Source organism: Elephantulus edwardii, unplaced genomic scaffold (genome assembly GCF_000299155.1).
Source record: "Elephantulus edwardii isolate Elephantulus edwardi_28Jun2011 unplaced genomic scaffold, EleEdw1.0 scaffold00247, whole genome shotgun sequence".
NCBI classification, from domain to species: domain Eukaryota; kingdom Metazoa; phylum Chordata; class Mammalia; order Macroscelidea; family Macroscelididae; genus Elephantulus; species Elephantulus edwardii.
In genome coordinates, this window is record NW_006399997.1 from 514959 (window position 1) to 530788 (window position 15830).

The 15830-nt window shown below is 40.7% G+C and overlaps 1 protein-coding gene across 1 annotated transcript in view; it reads left to right on the top strand.

The window, feature by feature from the left end:
* The window catches only part of TRIM9 (tripartite motif containing 9), a 169073-nt gene that overhangs the window by 96845 nt on the left and 56398 nt on the right, over positions 1–15830 (top strand). The window contains exon 3 of the mRNA XM_006899193.1: positions 358–480. Within this exon, the coding sequence (XP_006899255.1) occupies positions 358–480 (123 nt within the window). The remainder of the gene's footprint in view (positions 1–357; positions 481–15830) is intronic.

Below are 15830 nucleotides of genomic sequence, written 5' to 3' on the forward strand. Positions count from 1 at the left end.
TTTTTTTTTTTTAAATTTAGGTTGTTTATTTTTCATTTCAATGAACATCTACAGAGATTTTGGAATTCCATTCATTCATTGTTGCACCCTTCTCCGTTCTTACTGGCAGACTAAGGCAGCTTGAGCACAGACTCCAGTGGCCTAGTGGGTAGGGAGTTAAGCTGTCGAGCCAAAGGTACATGGTCCGAAAGCACAAACTGCTCCACAGGAGAAAGATGGGCAGTCTCCTTCCATGCAGGTACTAGCTAACTCGTTGGAGGATCAGCTATGATTCAGCTCCAATTTGATCACAATGAGTTGAGTTTTATTGTTGAGACATTCAGCCACCTTGCAGCTGAGATGTGCTCTCTTGTGCAGGAGAACAGTGTGGAATTTGAGGCCTGCCTGGTGGCACAGTGTGACGCCCTCATCGACGCCCTCAACAGAAGGAAAGCTCAGCTACTGGCCCGTGTCAACAAGGAGCATGAGCACAAGTTGAAGGTGAGTGCTGCACCAGGGGAAGAGCCAGAATATCGTCTGGCCAGGCTCCCACCCAGGGGCCATGACAAGCTGAGAAAATTCATCCCATGCAGTTCATGGTTGTGCTGCCAAAACGCTGCACACCTCCAGTAGGTTGAATCCACCAGCAGCTCCATGTGAGAAAATGGGCAGCCTCAGAAATATGATAAAGGGCCCTTGTGAGTCAGACCATCGAACTCAATGGCAGTGAATATGAGCGAGTAAAGCCAAGGAGCAGCCTGCCCACAGCCTTTGGTGGCTGCTTGACTGGCCTAAAAGGAAAAAACACATCCTTTCACTCAACATTCCCTCCTTCTTTACCTAACCAACATTTGTTGAGTGATGTCTCTGGGCCAGGGAGAGCTCCACATGTGGGGGTAAATTGAGGCTTATATTCTATCAGGAGCAATCAACAATAACAAGACAAATAAGATATGCAGTGTGATAGTAAAATGTTTTAAGGTGAAAAGGAAAGCAGGAAACAGGCATTGGAATGGAGTTTGTAATTTTGGATAATCAGGGAAGGCTACCAGGCAGAAGCATGATTTTTGAAATGGAAAATGTAATCTGCACTTTGCAGAAAACAAATGCCATTTGAAGTTAACTTTGTAATTGGATAGCTATGCAAACTTTTGTCATCACTTAATAGAATTGATGATTAAGAGTCTGGGATCCTATTGACATAACAGACATGTCTGACACTCCATCTGTATTCCCCCTGGAGCAGAGGAAGAAGATATGGAAATAAGCTGGGAAGATGGAAAGAGCAGAGCAGGAGATCCAGCAGTGGTGTTAGACTGAGGTCTACTTGTATAATCAGTGAATGTTAGGGTGGCTCCCAGTGCGTGGTAGAATTTTAGTGTGCAGTGTCAGCCCACATTTGAGTAGAGAGAGAAAACATCTGACCATTTGGCTCTCTGTTGAAATCTCAGCCGTCAGTGTTAGGAGGCTTCAATTGTAAGCAATATTGAGTAGATAATCTCGGGGGCAATAAGTGGCCAGTGAAGGGGCTTATAAGCAGCAGATAGCACCTGCTGTTGTCTTAGATGCCACTGGGTCAAGTAGAACTCTGTGAACAACTGATGTGAACCCTGCCCTTATTCTGTGCCATCCTCACAATCTCCAACCCCCTCAAGCCCGTTGCTGCAGTCACTGTGTCAGTCCACCTAGTTGAGGATCTTTCTTTCCTTTACCATCCCTCCACCTTCCCAAGCATGATGTGCATCTCCAAGGAATAACCTCTCCTAGCAACGTGTCCAGAGTAGGAGTTTCAAAACAGGCACCAGTCCCAGAAGAACAAGCTAAGTGTCCATTTCTAAAAGAATGGACTTTCAGCAGGACCACCAAGAAAAGATTTTGGGAATGAAGAAATAAGATCAGCTTTCAGCTTTGGGACTAAAACTCAATGGCAATGAAGCTTCACATAGAGTTAGTTTCATCCTTCATAGTTTCTAGAAATAGGGCAAGAAACCATTTACTGGTAAAAGTGTGACTTCAAGGCAAGAGCTGCGACCATTATGGCTGTACTGAGTTCAGAGCAGTGGAGGCATCTGCCCCACTAAGAGCATTGGCACCACCAATGAGAACACGAGCCCAACAGAGTAATAAAGAAAAACATTCCCTGGAGAAAACGAACAGTTCATTCCCAGGATGAGCAAAACATTTCTTCATCTTAAGACTCCTTTCTAGGTTTAATGAGACATTGTAATTAATTGGATTAATAAATTTTTATTGATGTTATACAAAATGTGTGCAAATGATTGAATGAAACCAATCTGATTAATGAATTTTCACTCAAATGAAAAAAAAAAAACCCAGCAGAGGAAAACCTCCATTCTGTATTACCCACATGAGGCTTCTCAAAATGCATTTAGATCCATATTTTTCTTCTTTTCTCTACAGTCAGAACCATAGTGTAATTGGGATAACCACCAGGGCTTTTTACTACCATTTTAGAAATGAAGAAACCAGGGTACCATAATATTAAGAACTCTTACCAGGAATCAGAATTTGAGCCCTTCTAACCTGGCTGCCAAGTCTTTGGGGGTTACAAACACTAAACACTGTTGGCTGCTAACCAAAAGGTTGTGGGCTTGCATTGACCTAGACATCCCTGAAAGGAGAAAGAAAGACCTGAAAAACCAGTCCTTGAAAACCCTATTTTACTCTACCACACACAAAGTCACCTTGAAATAACTCAACAGCAACTGCTTAACTTAACCTCAGAGCCTACAGCCTGAACCACTGTCCTTTAGTACAGCGCAGAAAGGATGCCCCAATCCTTACTGACTTTTCATCAGTCAGTCAGTCCATACTAGACACCTGCTAAAAGCTGAGTGCTGGGAGAGGGACTAGAGGGAGAAAAAGACAGGAAGGAGATTGAGGATAAGTCCTGCTCTTATGGAGCTTACAGTGGGAAAGAGAAATCATAGTCACAGATAATGTCCCCCCAGAGAGGGGGCCTCCATCAGAGAGGTGGCCTGTGCTACAGACCTTCTAAGGAGATAAAAATTACTTTCAGCTGTTAGCATCAGAGAGTACCTTGTGGAAGAGATGGTGTTCAAGTAACCTAAGCTACATTAGGTTTGTTGATGGGCTGTTCACTTTGTCTGCAAGAATCTGCAAAGCTTTCGGGCAAAAGACCTTGGTTATTACAGTGGACATCATTAATTGGTGATGAGGACCAATGTTTTCTGGTTATATCCTCTGCCTTAAGAGGACTAGAAGAATGAAAAGCTAGCTTTTTATTTTAGCATTCCTTGAAAACCCAGGCCTTATGGTTGTATCTATCCACAAAAAACAAAACACTAAAACCACTGAAGACATTGCATGTTATTGTTGTTATTATGTGCTGTTGAGTTGCTTGCGACTCATAACAACCCTCTGTCCAGTAGCTCTGAACCATGTTATCTTAGCCAATTTCATTGTCTCCAACACACCTACTTCTAATACCCCGGTTACTGAGTCAATTCATCTCATCCAGGGTCTTCCTCTCTCTTGCACTGTCCCTCCACCCTTTTAAGCATGACATCCTTCTCCAAGAACTGGCCCCTCCTGGCAACATGCCTAAAATGGGTGAGACAAAGCTTCAAAATCCCTGCCTCCAAGGAGCAGTTTAGTTTCATCCCCTCCAAAACTAACCTGTTCTCTTAGTAGTCCATGGTGTGTTCAGTCATCTTCTTTAGCACCACAACTCAGTCATTGATTCTTCTTCTGTCATCCTTATTCATGATCCAGCTCTCTGATGTAAAGCAAGTAATTACAAAGACCATGGCTTGGATAAATCCCACCTTAGTCTCTGAACTGACATTGTTGCTCTCCAGTACTCTGGAGGGATCCCTGACAGCAGATTTTCACAACGCAATTCATCTTTTGATTCACTGACTGCTGGTGCCAAGAGTGGTGATTGTGGAACTAAGCAAGCTGAAATTGTTAACAATCTCAGTCTCTTCTCCATCTATCATGATGCAATCCATATTAAAGACTATAGTCTTTGACCTTCTGCAGCCTCAGGTCCTCCTCAGTTAGAGCAAACAAGTTGTGTCATCTTCATAATGAAGGTTATTGATGAGTCTTCCTCCAATCCCGTTACCACATTCCTCCTCATAGAGTCCAGCCTCCTAGGTGATATGTCCAGCATATAGATTGAGAAGGTATGGAGATAAGATGCACCTCTGTCATACACCTTTCCTGATTTTTAACTAGGCAGTGTTTCCTTGCCCTGTTCTGTTGACTGCTTCCTGGTGCAAGTATAGGTTTCACATGAGCACAATCAAGTGTTCTGAGAGTCCCATTCTCCTCAAGTTTAGCCACAATTTATTGTGACACACACAGTCAAATGCCTTTGCATAGTCAAAGAAACACAGATAGACATTCCTCTGGTACTCTCTGCTTTTTAATATCCATACAACATTGGCTATAATGTCTCTAATGCTAGCCTGCACATCTGGCAGTTCTCTGTTGATGTCCTGTTCAGTCGATTAATCTTCAGCAGAATCATGCTTATGCGTGATATTAATTATATTGTTCTGTAATTTCCATTCTCTGCCAGTTCACCTTTCTTTGGAATAGGAATAAATATGAATCTCCTCCAATCAGTTGTCCAGGAAGTTGTCTTCCAGGTTTCTTGGCACAACCTGATAAGTGCATCCAGGACAGCATCTATTTGTTGAAATATGTCAATTGGTATTCAATCAATTCCTGGGGCCTTGTTTTTTCCTAATTCCTTCAGAACAACTTGAACTTCCTCCTTCATCACCATTACTTCTTGAGCATATGTTGTCTCATGAAATTCTTCTGTGTCAGCCAATTCTTTTTGGCACAGTGACTCTGTGTACTCCTTCCACCTTCTTTTGACACTTCCTGGGCCATTCAACAATCTATCACATAGAGTTGTTGTTGTTTTTATATGCTCTCAAGGAGCCTGTGACTCGTAGTGACAGCTCTGAAGCTTGCCCCGTCCTGAGCCAGTCTTACTGACTCTGACACACCCACCCCGTTACCCCAGTGACTGTATCAATCCATCTCATCTGGAGTCTTCCTCTCCTGCGCTGTCCCTCCACCCTTCCAAGCATGATATTCTTCTCCAAGGATAGATTTCTCCTGGTCTCATGCCCAAAGTATGTGAGACGGAGCTTCAAAATCCTAGACTCCAAGGAGAAACTTGGTTTCACCCTCTCTAAGACAGACCTATTTGTTTTCTTAATAGTCCATGGTATGTTCAATACTCTTCTCCAACACCATAACTCAAAGGCATCAATTCTTCTTCTGTCATCCTTAGTCATTGTCCAGCTCTCTGAAGCATAACAGGTAATTGTGAAGATGCACCTTGAGCATAGTAAAATAAAACCACCACAGCTGTCTTTGAGAAATGAGCTGGATAGCTGGATGTTTCCCTGCTGACAGGTGAATCAACCATTTAAGTAAGCAGCAATAAAATCTCAATTATTTTTTCCTTGAAGGATATCTTTTTTAAAACTTTAAGCATTTCAAACGCTGAAATAGAATAAAGACTTAAAGTGACCACAAAAACAGCTCCAGATTTTCTTTAATGGTTAAATATAAGGGTGGCAATCTGAAAGGAAGAGGGAGACAAACTTGAGAAAGTACTACTTACCCATATCAAAGAACAGCAGAGGGATGTCAAATTGCCAGGCTCTCTGCCTTCTTGGCACAGCCTCTGAAAGACAGGTCTTTGAAACTCAGAGAACCGTGCTGGAGATGCATACAGCATGGGGATGCCTACAATGCATTGTTGACACTCTGCATCCAGGACTGAATCTCTTCTCCTTCCCTGATGGTCTATCACTATTGACCATGTCCTGACATGACACACTGATGTCCTTTGAGGATACTGAGCAAAGGCATCCACCTGCCCTCATTACTCCCTATGCAGGGTAGAGTCCCTGCCCCAGGCCTCAAGGGCCACCAAAGTGAGAGACAGGTGGCTGGTTGTCCCCTATGGCAGCAAAGCTGTTCTGTCTTTAGCAACTTGCTTCTCTGCTGTTTTCGGCTTATTGTTTCTGTCATTGGCTCCAGAAACAGTCACCAATACCACTGCTACCATGACTACTAACACCAGCATTCACTTCTTCCCCCTACACCCGCCCCACTCTTCCCCTGCCTTTTTCTTTTCTTGTCATTTTTGTTGCTCCTTGGATTTGTGAGAAAAGACTGGCCTTTTATAGACATCACTTGCCAAGCACAGTACTTCTTTATGTCTTTGTTGGCTAACCCATCACTCACTGTCCTTTTGGAGATAATCTTATGGTCTTCCGCTTCCTTTTGGCTGAGTTCTCTGGGGCCTGCTTTTTACTGACAAAGAAGGGAGTTGTGAGTGTATTTTTCTGGCAGATTTCTCTTCTTCAGAAATCCAAAAACCTGGGATGCTGGAAGGCTGGTGTGTCCTTACACAGTATTTATAATCTCCTCATGCCCCTCTCTGAAAGAACTGACTGCATGAGCAGATTTAATAGTTCTGGTTTTGAGGCAACATAGAGCAGAGTGGTAAAGAATCCAGATCCTGTGTTTTAGAGACTAAAGTGTAAGGACATGAGTTACTGCTTGCGACTTTGAACAAGTTTCTTAACACCTCTCTGGCTCAGTTTATTTACTTTATGCAAAATAAAGATATCAGTAGTGCTCACTTCATAGGGCATGTAAAGCTCTTAATACAGCTTTCATTATTTAATGTAGTATGAATAAGTAAGCATTTGACTAATAGCCAAAGGTTGGTAGCTTAAATCTACCCAAAGGCACTTCAGAAAAGAGGCCTGGCGACCTGCTTCTGAAAGCTGAAAACCCTATGGAAGGCAGTTTCCCTCTGCATGTATAAGGTTGCTATGACTTGGAATTTTTAGTTATCTCTTATGTGTCTAATACTTGGATGATGAATAAGGATGACAGAAGAAGAATTGATGCCTTTGAATTGTGGTGTTGGAGAAGAATGTTGAATATACCATTGACTCTCAAAATAACAAACTGTCTTGATAGAAGAACAACTAGGGTGATTCTTTGAAGCAAGGATGGTGAAACTTCATCTCACTTACTTTAAGCGTATTTTCAGGAGGAACTTATCCTTGAGGAGAAACACTATGCTGGAACAGGTAGAGGGTCAGCAAGCAAAAGGAAGACTCTCAACAAGAAGAATTGATACAATGTCTCCTCCAGTGTGCTTGAGCATGACCGAGACAATGAGGATGGCACAGGATAGGGCAAAGCTCAGATCTGCTTTAGCACAGGGTTGCTGTAAGTCATAGGCACTTTGAGTTGAAATTGACTCAGTGGCAAATAACAGTAGCAACATTATTAGCATAAGCCCCTGGATGGTGAAAAGTTTGCACTCAGATTCTAACCAAAAGTTCAGATGTTCAAACCCACCCGGGAACACCATGGAAGAAAGACGTGGTGAGCTCCTTCTATAAGATTACAGCCACTGAAAACCCTGTGAAGCACAGCTCCACTCTGGAGTACATGGGGTCATCTTGAGTCAGAATCAGTTCAATGGCTGCAGGTTTGATATTCGTGTCATTGTTATTATTGTTTAGAGGGAATGATTGAAGATAAGGTTTATCCAGCATATTGAAGAAGTGTTCCTAAGGACTTGTTCCATAATACTGTACTCATCATGCAGGATTAGCCCATAGATGTAATGACTGTCTCTGAATCTAGAACATTCTGTGATGGCTTAAGTTTATAATTAATCATAGTTCAAGTCCTGGTGACACAGTAGTTAAATACCTATATACTAACCAATAGGCCAGCAGTTGAGACCCATAAGTCACTATACAGAAGAAAGATAAAACAGTCTTGGCTCTGTGTAGTAGCCTTGGAAATCTTATTGACTGGTTCTGCTCTGTCCTATAGGGTCTCTGGGAGTCAGATAACTAAATAGGAATGTGGTTTAGTTTTACAAAAGAGTTCACACAGTTTACTGAGCTATTTTTAAAAGCTAAAGAAAGAAGACTTTGAAACAAATGCAGATGTGGTCATATTTTAGGAACAGTGTTTAAAATGTAAATTACAGTTAATGCTATACTGTGGTTTCAAAAATGCCAGGAGCCAAATACCTATTTTCAGAATGGTGAACTAAAGCAAATAGCAGAGAACTATGGGAAGAAAATCTTTTTAAGCTTTCAAGAGATGTTATTCAAGGTCACCCAGATACGTAAGGAAGAAATAAAACTATCCCTGTTCACATGATCCCATGCAGTGAAGATAGCAGAGAATGCACAATAAAGCTATTAGGACAAATGAAGATTCAGCAAATTGGCAGAACACAAGATAAACATAAAGATCGGTTGTATTTCTCTATACTAACAGAGCGAACTCTGCAAAAGAAATCAGGAAAGCAAAACAATTTATAATTGTGCCCTAAAACATAGAAAAAAGAGCTCTACTGGTATAGTTCATAACAAGTTGTGCTGCTAACCTAGAGGTTATGTGTCATTGACAGGCCAACTGTACCAGCAGCTCCAAGGAGAAAGATGGGCATTCTCCTCCAGTTTCTATTGAAAGCCTTTGAATCCCACTAAAGAGTTTTTGTGCGTCATAACCAACTCAGGGACAATGAACAAGAGATAATGGGAGAAAATATAATACTTAACAATAATCTAGCCAAGGGGAAACAAAAAAGACTTATAAAAAAAAAAACAACCTAAAAAACCACTACTGAAGAAACGAAAAGAGACCTATTTAATGGGGAAAATATACCATGTTCATGGATAGGAAGACTGAACAAAAATGTTGATAATGTTCAAAGCCATCTATAATATAATGCAATCCTGATCCATATTCCAATACCATTCTTTAACACAGTGCAAAAACTAATCACCAGCTTTGTATATAAAGAAAATGGACCTTTGGGTAAGTAAAAGCTTACCTGATGTTGAGTCAGTTCCAACTTACAACAACTCTATGAACAGTAGAGCAAACCTTGCCCTATCATGTGCATCCTCGCAAATCTCCTCTCTGTTCAAACCCACTACTACAGTCACTATGTCAGTCTATATCATTAAGGGTCTCCCTCTCTTTTACTGACTCTCTACTTTTCCAAATATAATGTCTGGTTCTAAGAACTGGCACCTCCTAGCAGCATTCTCAAAGTATGTGAGATGAAATTTCACATCCTTACCTCCAGGGAACAATCTGGGTACACATCCTTCAAGACAGATTTACTCTTTTGGAAATCCATGGTTCATACAGGTATATTGTTGTGTACCATCGAGTTATAACTGACCCATAGCTGACCCTCCGGCAAGTTTGTAAAGGCAGTTAATCACATGGGAGAAGATTGCGCATCCTCCTCCTGCGGAGCAGCTCATGACCTTGAACTCTGTGCCTTCAGGATTGCAGGGCAACTTCTTACCACTAGGCAACCATAGCTTCCTTGATACGGGTATGGCTGTTGATATTTCTAAATACATATTTGTAAATGCTGCATGTGTTGTCATATATATAATAAAGCACAAAGGGGGTATAGTTATAGAAACACCTTAGACTTCTGAGCTCTACTGGACTTTAATGTTTAGGACCATAATCTCAAGGGACATCTAGGTCAATTAGCAAAACACAGTTCATAAAGATAATGGTCTACATCCTAGCCTGCTGTTTAGTGTGTAGGGTCTTAAAAGCTTCTGAGCAGCCATCTAAGAAGCAGTCTCCTCCCTTGGCAAAGGAAAATGAAGAAAACTAAAGATTCAAGGATACAGTTAGTCCAAAGACTAATGGCCAGCATTAGCCACAGCCTTGTCTAACATAGACCAAAAGAACTAGAAGGTGCCCCACAACTACCAATCTATCTTTCCCTTTTTTTTTTTTAACCCATTCTGACCAAGAATTTTGGAAGCAGGAGTGGCACCCACTTCCTAACATGCCTCCGGAAACTCTATGAACTTCAATAAATGTCAATAGTTGTAGAGGGGCTTCAGGCCTTTTGTTCATAGGGTCGCTATGAGTCATGCTCGACTCAAAGGCAATAAAAAACAACAACCAGGAATAGAAGGTCCTGGTTAGAAGGGGTAAAAAAGTGTTTAAAAAAAAAGTCAAATTTTAAAAAGATGGGTCTTAATAGTCTTAAAGAGATTAGAGAAACACTGAAACTATTCCTATAAAACAAACTTGTAAACCACCATTCAACCAGATAATGGCGATAATAGATTGGCCTATTATAAAAAATGAACAGGCGCATTGCCATGGGAAAGTCTGCTGTTAGGGACCTCTCCAAAGTACTGAAGAGCGATGGTGTCTCTCTGGAGACTAAGGTGTGTCTGATACAGGCTATGGTCTTCACAATCACTTGTTATGCATCAGAGAGTTGGACAATGACCAAGGAGGATAGAAGGAGAATTGATGCCTTTGAGCTGTGCTGGAGGAGTATTGAGGGTACCATGGATTGCTAGGAAAACAAACAGATCCATCCTGGAAAAGGTTAAACTGGGCGACTCCTTGGAGGCAAGGATTCTGAGGCTCTGTCTAACATACTTTGGACAAGTTGTAAGGAGGGACTGGTCCTTGGAAAGGGACATCATGCTTGGGAGGGTGGAGAGATAGCACAGGAAGGGAAGGCCCTCTATGAGGTGGATTGATTCAGTGACTGGGATAATTGGGATGGGAGTGTCAGGGACAGTGTGATTGGCTCAGGACAGAGCAGAGTTTAGGGCTGTTGTACACAGGGTCGTTATGAGTCGCAAGCGACTCGACAGCACATAACCACAACAACAACAAACACTTGGGCATAATGTGCTCCTTAGAGCAATCAATGGCACATGGCCAGAAGGACAGCATTTTCTTAAACCCAAAGGTGAAAGGGAAATTGGCTGAATAGAAATGGTAAAACCAGGGAGAAAATGAAGAGAGCTCTGCCACATTTCCAGGTTTGCAACCAATTCCATAGAACATCTTGGAGGATGTGCAACCAGATTGTTCTTTGGAGGCAAGGAAGGTGAAATTTCAACTTACTTCCTTTAAGCGTGTTCACAGGAGGTGCCAGACCTTAGAGATAAGTGTGAGGGAGACCCTCAACAATATAGATTGACACAGTGACTACAACAGTGGGTTTGAGCATAGAAGAGAATGTGAGGATGGCACAGGATAGGGCAAGGCTTGTTCTGTTGTTCATAGAGAATGTGAATTAGATGGATATGAATTACTCATTGGAAAACTAATTTGCTATGTAAATTTTCACCTAAAAGTGCAATAAAGTATTCCAATGAAAGAGAGATTATTCAAACTTATTTTGGAACCACTGGGATAGTGTCCCAATAATCAGCAGATAGTTAGATCCCCAATTTCTTGTCCTATTGTGCTTTGTTAAAATTTCCCTACACCTTTTTTAAAAAAAAATTGTATTGTTTTGCATACAATCATTCATACATAAGATGATCTATTTTGTGTTTTATATAATCATTCACATGCATCGTACTGCACTCACATACACCGTGTTTTATACAATCATTCATATACATTATATTTTCTATAATTACTTACCATTGACCTCATCTTTTTAAGTCTGCTCTAAACCATTCCCATTCTTTCACATACACACCCCAACTTCTCTATCTCAGTGATTTTTCCCCTTCCTCTTTTTCTGCGTCACTCTTCTCTCCTTAGGGAGCTCTGGTGGCCTAGTGGAAATTGTGCAGTCAACCCAAAGGCATGTGGTTCAAATATACTAACTGATGAACAGGAAAAAAATGGGCAGTCTCCTCCCAAGAGATTAACTGATTCTGAAAACCCACTGGTGGGTCAGCAGGGTTGGTTCCAGCCACATGATATATAACAACAACAACTTCTTTCCTTCCTTTTTCCCTTTTGAACATGTATATAAATCTTGCTCCATTACCCTCTTATTTTCACAATAATGTTCCTTGGCAGTATTTGTCCTTATGTGACTGAGTTCTTTCACTCAGCATAATGCTCTCTAGACTCTCTCATAATATATAGTTGTTGTTGTTATGTGTCGTCGAGTTGCCTGTGACTCATAGCGACCCCTATGTACAATATCCCTAAACCCTCCTCTATCCATGACAATCTTACTGTCTTTGACACACCTCCCCCACTACCCCAGTCACTGTATACTTTATGAAATTGTTGTTCCTTAGTTTTTTTATAGTATTCAAATTATGTCAGTGGACCACCGTTTCCCCAACCATCTGTTTGTTTACGGCATTTGGGCTTTTTCCATTTTCTTGATATTGTGAATAATGCAGCTATAAACATAGGTATACATACCTCCATTCATTTTTCAATTCTGATTGCCTTGGGATATATTCCTAACAGTAGAATAGTTGTTCATATGGGATCTTCTTTAGCTGAATAAGGACACAGATTTATAACAAAACTTAAATGCAAACTTACTATTCCTGAAATCTAAGCTTTCTATAGCATATAAAATGCCAATTTTTCTTCTTTTGGTAAACCCAAAGAGGAGAGCTATGCTGTGGTAGGTAGTCTATAGGGAGTTGCATCACTAGCCCAAATTTCCTCCACTTCTCTGACAATTAGAATCCTCCAGTGGTTCTGCAGGAGAAAGATGGGAAATCTCCTCCCATGGGATTTATAGACTCAGAAGCCCAGAAGAGGGTCAGCTATAAATTGGTTCCAAGTTCTGACTCAATAGGAATGAGTTTTGGGTGGGGTTGGGTTTATTTGTTTGTTTTTGTTTTTTTAATTGTTTTCTTTAATCCCAAAGAAATATGTAAAAATTAGTTTTATTTTTGTAATGATCAGAATTTGAAGTAATTCTGAAATTATTCAAACATGTTCAAACTGTAATACTTGGAATGAATTAATACATTGAATAATACAATATAGTTGGTTTCCTTTCAACCTTATGATCCTCTGAAATAAAAGTGTATGTTGTTGTTGCGTGCCATTTGAGTTTCATGTGACTCATAGCAACCCTATGTTTAACAGTGGTGAAGCCTGCTCTGTCCTGAGTCAATTTCACTGACTGACATACTTACTCCCTTTACCCCAGTTACTGTATCAATCCATCTCATCTGGGGTCTTCCTCCCCTTGCTGCCTCTCCACCCTTCTGAGCATGATGTCCTTTTTCAAGGACCAGTCCTTGCTGACCACCTGCCCAAAGTATGTGAGATAGAGCTTCAAAACTTTAGCCTCCAAGAATGAACTTGGTTTCATCCTTTCTAAGACAGACCTGTGAGTCCAGTGCTCAATTTTTTTTTTTTTACATTGAGATGCAATCTATAGATCTTCAACAAGTGCTTCAAGGCCTCCTCAGTTTCAGCAAGCAAGATTGTGTCATCTGCATAATGTAGGTTGGTGATGAGTCTTTATCTAATCCTGATGCCACATTCCTCTTCATGAAGCCCAGCTCCTGAATGATCTGTTCTGCAGATAGAATGAAAAGGTGTGGAGACATCACACATCCCTGATGCACTCCTTTCCTAATTTTGAACCATACAGTATTTCCTTGCTCTGTTTTGAGGACTGCTTCCGGGTCCAAGTATAGGTTTCACATGAGAACAAGCAAGTATTCTGGGATTCCAATTCTCCTCAAGGTTAGCCACAATTTGTTGTGATCCACACAGTCAAACATCTTTGTATAGTCAATGACACACAGATATTCCTCCGGTACTCTGCTTTCTGAAAAGAACCATCTGACATTGGCAATAATATCTCTAATATTACGACCTCTTCTAAACCCTGCTTGTATTTCTGGTAGTTCTTTGTTGATGATACTGTTCCAGTTTCTGTTGTTTGGTTGGTTTTTTATAGTTTTCAGCAGGATCTTCCTAGTGTGTGATATTTTTCAATAATTTCCACACACTGTTGGGTCACCTTTTTTTGTAATGGGAATAAATATGGATCTCTTCCACTCTGTTGTCCAGATAGTTGTCCTCCAGATTTCTTGGCACAACTTGGTGAGCACATCCAGGGCAACATCGTTTGTAGAAATATGCCAGTTGATATTCCTTCGATTCCTGGGGCCTTATTTTTTTTTTTTTACTAAATCCTTCAGAGCAGCTTGCACTTCCTCCTTCATCACTGTTGCCTCTTGATCATATGTTGTTTCTTAAAATTATTCTGTGTCACCCAATTATTTTTGGTACAGTGACTCTATACTCCTTCCATCTTCATGTAATGCTTCCTGCATTATTCAGTATTCTGTCCGTAGCATCTTTAAGTATGGCAAAGACTTGAATTTGTCCTTTTGTTCCTTCAGCTTAAGAAATGCTGAGCAAGTGTAGCCCCTTTGATTTTCTCACTCTAGCTCCTTGCACATTTCATTATAATACTTTTGTCTTTCTGAGCTGCCCTCTAGACAGGTCATTAACTTCTTGATTTCTTCTCTTTAGTTTGGCTTCTTGGCACTTAGTGTAATATTCATAGTCTCTTCTGACATTTGTTTTGGTCTTTTCTTTTTCCTCTGTCTTTGCAATGACCTTTTACATTCTTCCTAGATGATATTCTTGCTATCCTCCCACAGCTCATCTGGTCTTCGCTCATTAGTGTTCAAGGCCTCAAACCTGTTCCTGAGTTAGTTTTGAAATTCAGGTGGGATAGGCTATATAGAGGTGAATTTTTGATTCCTGTGGATTTGATTTGACCTTCTTTAGCATTAATGAAAACTTGCATATGAGTAGTTGATGGTCTGTTCCACAATCAGCACCTGGCCTAGTTTTCATTGCTAATAATGAACTTCTCCATCGATTCCTTCCACAGATGTAATTGATCTGATTTCTATGCATATATGGTTATTTTTTTAATTAATAAAAAATTATTTTTTCTGTTATTGTGTACCATTGAGTCAGAACCAACCCATAGCTGACCCTCCAGTGGGTTTTCAGAGGCAGTTAATCTCACAGGAGAAGACTACCCATCTTTCTCCCATAGAGGAACTTGTGGATTCAAACTACATATCTTTGCATTGGCAGAACAGTCTCTTACCACTAAGCCACCAGAGTTAATTTTTCAACAAAATTACCCAGAAAGGATGCCGAGAGATAGTAATAAAGCTTACTATATGTCATCAGACTCATTGCTGTCAGGTCAGAATCAAGCCATGGCTGACACTCCAGAGGATTTGAGAGGCTGTAAATCACACAGGAGGAGTTTGCCTGTGGAGCAGCTAGTGGATTCCAACTTCCTGCCTTTGGGCTGGCAGATCAGCTTATTAATGTAGTGCAAATACTTTGTCACAAAGCTTTAATAATTACTAAATTTTTCCATATGCACATTGTAGCTATCTATAGAATGCTTTGAATCTTACTATATTGATGGACTTAGAAAATTATTAAATGTAATCATTATCTTTATTATTTACCATTCATTGCCCATTATAATCTTAATATTTAAAAAAAATTATTCATATGACTCTGGAAGCTTTAGTGGCCTAGTGTTAAGAAATTGTGCTGCAATCCTGAAAGCATGCATTTTGAATCTACTGTGGAAGGAGGATGGACAGTCTGCTCCCATGCAATTTCCTGTGCCTCTGAAAACCCACTGGAAAATCAGCTATGAAATGGTTTTAACTCAACAGCACGCGCACGCGCATGCACACATGCACACACACACACACACAAAATCATTAAGGATACGGTTCTAATTCTACTCATTACACAAGTATTGGCTTGCCAAATTGCTAACTTCAGCTACTTTGCCATTGCTTCATTATAACAGAATGGTTGGGTTTTATTCAATAAGCAAAACAAAAATGAGAAAGACAAAGGAAGGAAAGAGTAAGAGAAGCATCTTTGAGCTCACAAAAGGAATTAAAAATAGATGTGATCTAACTATAGCTGTTAGTAGAAATAAAAGTAGCAAATACAGGACGCAGCGCGAGGGCGACGCAGCGCGAGGGCGACGC